The sequence below is a fragment of the Conger conger genome, chromosome 16 (genome assembly GCF_963514075.1).
Source record: "Conger conger chromosome 16, fConCon1.1, whole genome shotgun sequence".
NCBI lineage: Eukaryota > Metazoa > Chordata > Actinopteri > Anguilliformes > Congridae > Conger > Conger conger.
This window is the reverse complement of record NC_083775.1, coordinates 40,140,497-40,147,996: the sequence shown is the minus strand read 5'-3', so window position 1 is coordinate 40,147,996 and position 7,500 is coordinate 40,140,497. Positions and strand designations below refer to the sequence as shown.

Genomic DNA, 7,500 nt, shown 5'->3' with positions numbered 1-7,500 from the left:
CACACTCACACACACACCGTCACATGCACACACACGCTTACCATAACAGAGTAGGCCAGGGCGACGATGTTGAAGGGCCACATGGGGCAGAAGCAGGACAGCACGGCCAGGATGAGGTAGTCCTGCACCTTGCTGCCGTCCCCCAGGCCCTCGGTGATGGTGCTGGGCTGGCGGGACAGGGAGGGGCGGGGGGAAGCGGCCCCAGAGGCCAGCGAGCCACTGCGGCTCCCCGCCCTCACCCGGCCGTTGGGGTAGGTCTGCGATTTGCGCCGCAGGGGTGAGGAGCGGGAGGATGGGGGCGGGGAATCCACAGGGCCCGGGTAGACGCCGTTACCTAGGGAACGCAGCGGAGGAGTCAAACGGACCGCCGGCCAAACGCCGCACGTTCAGCAGGAACCTGTGTAATGCACGCCAAGCTCTGCAGAACACGCTCAACACATTCTCACTTTCAAATGAAACACAACATAAAACCTCCTAGTTTTATATCATTAGCAAATTTAACTAAAGTACTTTCAATGTTTCTGTAAAGGTCATTTATGCAGATTTGAGGAAGAGCAATGGTCCCAGCCCTGATCCCTGGTGGACTCCAGTTCCCACAATACCCTATGCAAATAAGGTCCCTCCTACTACTCTTCTTTGTATTCTATCCTATAACCAGTTCTGAACCCACTCTGGAATGGCTCCTGTAATTCCTACCATCCTCATAATGAGTTTGTCATGCATGAGCATTGTGGGTTACAAAGTCAATTGTTAGTCGAATCAACATGTAATAAAAATCTCTTCAGTAAACCTCCCATTTTATTTAACCCTCATATTATGTTAAGATTGTTTGACCGCTTTTATGCATGTTTGTGGTCAAATTGAACCCAACAGTTTAAACGAAAACAAAATTATTGCAATTTTGTCACTTTGTGTGAGGCCTTATTGTCTCGCAAATGACTAGCCTTTTATCCATAAATATCAAATTTAGTGTGAGATTAGTTTTTTCATGAGTGTATTTAAATGTGTGTTCAATGTAAATGTAAATGCAAGATTGATCTGAAATGATACAACAGGTACATTCTCACTTTTGTTGGCCATCTCGTTGACCATGATAAGGTCCCCTTGTGACACAGCGTATTCCTGAGAGGAGGTGCCCGGGGCGAGGCTCTGCTCCTCCCTGACTGGCTGAAGGGTGATGGGGGCGGGGCTGGACTCCTGCTCTCGCAGTTCCTCCTCCCGGACAGCGGGGGCAGCACTGGGAGAGAGCGGGGGCTGCATGGTGCTGGCGTTCGCAGCCATGGCAATCTTTCTGGGCTTCTTCTTAGTTCTACACCTGAATGACGAAAGTGTTCACCAAAATAAGAGCGGAAAAGGTTTTTATGCCTACCCAATATATGAACATTCATTTTTAAGTGAGGGTGCATTTGCTGTGGATAATGCATTTCCCTTTTTCTGTGATTTTCCCGGTTCCAGCTTAGTAGAGTGAACACCCAGCCTAGATCCATAACCTTCTGATTAAAGGTTCCGTCTTCACTGCAACTCTAAATCAGTTGCTGATGCGATTCCAACAGTGAGAGAGAGATCAAAGCCAACTGATGCCAGCTGATGTTTCAGGGAATTAAACCAAATGACCTGTGATGCCACCCCTACATAGAAGGGAAGAAATCTTAAGATAGCTCTATGAGTGTAACACAAAGTGCAGTGTGGGTGTGTGTGTGTAATGGAACACAAAGCGGAGTGTGTGTGTGTGTGTGTAATGGAATACAAAGCGGAGTGTTTGTGTGTGTGTGTGTGTAATGGAATACAAAGCGGAGTGTTTGTGTGTAATGGAACACAAAGCGTAATGTAACAAGGTACAGTGTTTGTGTCATGTAGCAACACAAAGTGCAGTGTGTTAGTATGTGTAATAAAACACAAAGCTGTATGTGAATGGAAGCTCACTGTCTATCTGTGTGAGTGCGGGGGGTGGGGGTTGGCGGGGGTCTCAAGACAGTAAAATGTAGAGAAAGGGAGACAAGTGAAAAGGGAGGAGGATGCTGTACATCCATCAATGTCTTAACTTAATAACGCCTTGTGGCAAGAGTGCATGGCTATAACGCGTGTAGATTAATCTGAGGCGCTGTGTGAAGTCGAATGTAATGTAATTTTAATAGCTGCGAAATTGGCGTTTGAATTCGAAAATTAATTTAACGCTTCCTTTCAAAAAATAATTAGAGCTACTGACGGTTATAAAACGAATAAAGAGACATGTCCGTTTACAAACGCGTGCAGATTAATCTGACAGTTCAGTCATGCTTACACACAAATGCACACACATGCTGCAACACACCCACATATAAAACATGCGTGTTTTTACCAAAATATAGAAATTTTATTAAATGCGCATAGAAATAATTACCTACCTTATACAGAATTCAATATCACAATCATCTGGATTGCCATACCATTTATCTTAACCATGTGGTTTTTTTTCTTTTGGTTTTTTTGTTGTTGTTTAATATATACAAGTAAATTTCTTTTCCAGAAAAAATGTTCCTCTGGTAGATAATTTGTTAATCGATTTTTAAAAAATGTCGCGCAGAAAGTGAAGGCGAAACCGTCGATGTTTGAATGTTTTTGAGAATTTAAAAACCATAAAGCTTCATGAAAAACATTGGATCAGGATTGAATAGCAGGGCAGTTCATACTGTAGTCCGCTACCTTGGCTCTGGCATCTTCTAGCTCGCTGCGCGAAGGGTGTGATTCTAACTGGACTCGAGTGGAGGAGAGGGAGGGAGGGAGGGAGAGGCGATGGCGGGGTGGGGGTGTAGTGTGCATGTAAGGAATAAACTAGCCAAAAGCGAGACTCGGAGGGTAGGTGATGTGGCTGCAGAGGGATGTTATTGTGTGTATGGGGGGGGGGGTTCCCTTTTGTTTCCCGATTTCTACCAAGCGACGATCCTTGTGCTGATGCAGCTTTTTACGCGCACCGCCCACGACAGTTTTATTTATTTACATTCATCAGCAGATAAAAGTATACTGACCATTTGCAGTCGCTTATAATCAGTTTCAAGCCGGCATTTCAACATTCCTGGCAAAAATAAGTTATATTCGCAGGCACGTGTATATACAAAATTTTTTAACTGCCTAATAAATGTTCTTCGTAGAAGCTCAGTGCTGCAGGGTGTGCGGACTCAGTGGACCTGCTTAAAGGAGTATTTTCCTCTGTTTTCCTCGCGGCGAAGTACACAGCCTACATGAATGGGAAAACACCGAGATGACCCACTGTATGTAGAATATGTACAAAAGGACTACCGATAAACCATAGAGGAGCTTCACTGTCTTGTATGAGCACTGCGGTGTACCAACAGCTCAGGCTATTAAAGGGAATTCTCGCGGTGCAGTGTGGTGTTCTGGCGCCGTCTGGCGGACAGTGGGAGTAGTTGTACACACTTTGTCCTGCATAGCGGCCTTTTTTTCTATGCGTGGTTTCGATGGGATTTAACTAGAACATTCGCAAATATACTCGTAGCCTTAAGAAGTGGAAGAAATGGAACATAATTATTATTTTTTTTAAACCTTACACCCACATGTAAATCAGAACAAGCGATTTAATTCAAGAGGATACTTAAAATCAGTGAAAAAAGGGAAAATACTCTTTGAATGCCAATTATATTTGGGCTTTCTGATTAAAAAAGCAAAAACAAAAAAACAACACCAAGCCCAGTTATCCCAAAATGCAACCTTTACAGACCGAACGATCTGAATTTTGCCGAGTAGATTTCCACAACACGCCGTGGGCACGCAGTGCACAATGCTCACACTTACAGTAATACTCAATCTGCTTGCCATTTTACAGAAGAGACAGCATGCACTCACACATCTCAAGTATCAGAAGTGCAGAACAAAACATGAAGTCTCAGTGCAAAGATTTTAATAACTGACATTTTGTAATACAAAGTAAACATTTTTTTTTACAGTTCTACACATAAGGCTTGAGACGGAGGCCATTGCTCAGGTCCAGGCCACACAAACATTACATTACATTATTGACATTTGGCAGATGCTCTTATCTAGAGCTACGTACAGTTGATTAGACTAAGCAGGAGACAATCCTGCCCTGGAGCAATGCTGGGTTAAGGGCCTTGCTCAAGGGCCCAACGGCTGTGCGGATCTTATTGTGGCTACACCGGGATTAGAACCACAGACCTTGCGTGTCCCAGTCATTTACCTTAACCACTACGCTACAGGCCGCCCAAACACCATCACACTCAGTCAAACGCATGCACACACTCAAGGCAATTCATTTCCCAATTGCTCTCTGAACTGTTAACCTGCGAATAAAAAAGTAGGTTAGTCATCACTCAAAAATCATCAATGTGGGGCATTAGCCTACACACCCCTCTGTACAGCACGCTGCGTAGAACATCCCTACCCGCCCCCATCTCACCATCATGAAGGAGGCTTTGCTCTAATCTCTGGCAGCGACTGCAGGTCCTCTCCCGAAGAGAGATCGTATAACTGCCCGCACAAATCCGGGTGGGACTGGCTCCTGATTCAGCAGTCTGAGGAGGTGTCCTAACCTAACCCACTACGAGCCAAAGGCTAAACTGACCCCACACCAGTGGTCCCCGCTGCAGCCCTTGGCCCGTTGCAGGGTTTTGAGGGAATGCCTGTCCTGTGCGAACACTAATGGTCACACAGTAGCCCCTCTCAGACTGCAGGGTTCTGACACAAGGCCCATCAAAACCGCACCGCTGTCCCATACAGGACTGCACACTAATGACACTCAGAACTCCACCAAGTGGGCTTCAGAACAGACTGTAAAAACTGGTGCAATGTTCCCACAGGCAGATTGGGTTTAGTGCAATGTTCCCATAGGCAGACTGGGTTTAGTGCGATGTTCACAAAGGGTTTAGTACAATGTCCCCACAGGCAGACTGGGTTTAGTGCAATGTGCGCACAGGGTTTAGTGCGATGTTCACACAGGCAGACTGGGTTGAGTGTGATGTTCACACAGGCAGACTGGGTTGAGTGTGATGTTCACACAGGCAGACTGGGTTGAGTGTGATGTTCACACAGGCAGACTGGGTTTAGTGCGATGTTCACACAGGCAGACTGGGTTTAGTGCAATGTTCACACAGGTAGACTGGGTTTAGTGTGATGTTCACACAGGGTTTAGTGCGATGTTCACACAGGCAGACTGGGTTTAGTGTGATGTTCACACAGGCAGACTGGGTTTAGTGCGATGTTCACACAGGCAGACTGGGTTTAGTGCGATGTTCACACAGGCAGACTGGGTTTAGTGCGATGTTCACACAGGCAGACTGGGTTTAGTGCGATGTTCACACAGGTAGACTGGGTTTAGTGCGATGTTCACACAGGCAGACTGGGTTTAGTGCGATGTTCACACAGGGTTTAGTGCGATGTTCACACAGGCAGACTGGGTTTAGTGTGATGTTCACACAGGTAGACTGGGTTTAGTGTGATGTTCACACAGGCAGACTGGGTTTAGTGTGATGTTCACACAGGCAGACTGGGTTTAGTGTGATGTTCACACAGGCAGACTGGGTTTAGTGTGATGTTCACACAGGCAGACTGGGTTTAGTGTGATGTTCACACAGGCAGACTGGGTTTAGTGCGATGTTCACACAGGTAGACTGGGTTTAGTGTGATGTTCACACAGGCTGACAGGATTTAATGCGATGTTCCCACAGGGTTTAGTGTGCGATATGAGGAATATGAATGAGAACTAACTTTTCCCTCTTCTTTCTTCTTGGAACAGACAGCACACCACCCCTGGAAGAGAGAGACAGAGAGAGAGACAGAGAGAGAGACAGAGAGAGAGACAGTGGTCATACAGTAGGTGTTAGAGAAAGATCAGCGGGCACACAGTAATCACACGCTGATGGAGTTAAGGGGGGAGGTTTTTGCCAACCATTATGACATTATCTCTCACTTTGAACATAGTTTTTGTGTTGAATTTCCAGACTTTTTTTACCGGAAGGTAATGTAATCATATCTATATAAACAGTGGGTGCCCTGACCGACAATATCTTGTGTTATCAGAAAGTAAACCATTTCAAAATCAGCATTCTACAACATTCCACTTGCATTTGAATAAACTTGACTAATTTTGGCACAATAACTTGAATTAATGACTAATATAATTAGAATTTTAAAGTAGTTTAAGACTGTTACCTATCAAATGCATAATGTCCCTTACACGTAAAAGTCACAGCAGCAAGAGCTTCAGTGAAGTAGCAAACAAGCCTTGAACCCCTTGAACCACATCCTTTTCTGCCTTTTCCGGACCGATTCAAAAATGAAATAGTTGAAGTTACAGTAATTGTGCGGAAGCATTGCGATGGCTGATTTTGCAAAACTTTCAGCTACCATTTGGCTTGTGCCATTGCAAGTGGATTTTTAGAAGTTTGTTTTAAACCAACTAGTTAGCTAGGTCACTAACCAAGGGCAAAAATAGAAGAGATAAAAGAGATGCATGCGCTTCACTTTCTATAACCTGCTGCCCTGTAAATATTATGATACTAATGACAACACATGCCAAAAGCTGATCGGCTGAGAAACACATTCAGAAGGTGTGTAGGGTGTGAACGGTTAAATGGTAAACAGGTTAACCGAAACTGACTTGTAACAGGTTACAAAAAATTGATAACCGTAACTTTGTAAAATTGCAACATGCATTGTTTTGTTATTTAAATATCTTGGTACGTAGTGGTGTTCATGATCACGTCTTAACAGGTGCTCCAGGATATGGAGGCATAGGTGGCCTGTAGCGTAGTGGTTAGGGTACATGATCCTGTAGCGTAGTGGTTAGGGTACATGACCCTGTAGCGTAGTGGTTAGGGTAAATGACCCTGTAGCGTAGTGGTTAGGGTAAATGACTGAGACACACAAGGTCAGCGGTTCAATTCCCAGTGTAGCCACAATAAGATCTGCACAGCCATTGGGACCTTGAGCAAGGTCCTTAACCCAGCATTGCTTCAAGGGAGGATTGTCTCCTGCTTCGTCTAATAAACTGTACGTCGCTCTGGATAAGAGTGTCTGCCAAATGCCAATAATGTAATAATGTAATGAAGAATCTAAAAAAAATAAAGACCACCCGCCATATTTAAAAATGCATCCATCTAATCCTACACCAGTTTCACGCTTCTTCCCTCCACTGGAATTACATGGCACTACATGTGGTAAAACCTATGTAGGGTTGCGTGAGCATATTACGTTTTTTCTTTCCAGCTTGCCGTAGCAACATTGCCAAAAGTTAAAAAAACAAGGATGAAAACAAGAAAGTAAGACATTTTTTCATTGTGATCGAGGGTCTGTTGTTTCATTTGCTAACAGTTATGGTTAGGATTTGGGGACCTCCATCATGTCAATAGCTGCTGACTACACAGGTTAACTAAATATATGTTTGCTAGCTAGCCATGTGACCAACCAACCACAGGTGACAAATTTTGGCTAATGATCGAAGACAGTTACTAGCTAGCTCTGCCTATATTGCGAGCTATGATGGCTATC

At 44.6% G+C, this 7,500-nt stretch overlaps 1 protein-coding gene across 2 annotated transcripts in view; it reads right to left on the bottom strand.

Annotated features, from left to right (window-relative positions):
• Positions 1–7,500, bottom strand: part of LOC133115430 (proline-rich transmembrane protein 2) — a 15,619-nt gene that overhangs the window by 3,453 nt on the left and 4,666 nt on the right. The window contains exons 1-3 of one of the 2 annotated variants that reach the window (XM_061225340.1): positions 2,385–2,725; positions 1,068–1,315; positions 42–334 (exon numbers count right to left, since the gene is read on the bottom strand). In XM_061225340.1, the coding sequence (XP_061081324.1) occupies positions 42–334; positions 1,068–1,281 (507 nt within the window). In that variant the 5' untranslated portion in view covers positions 1,282–1,315; positions 2,385–2,725. Of the gene's footprint in view, positions 1–41; positions 335–1,067; positions 1,316–2,384; positions 2,726–7,500 lie in introns of those variants that run through there. The other variant, XM_061225341.1, reaches the window with a different exon arrangement.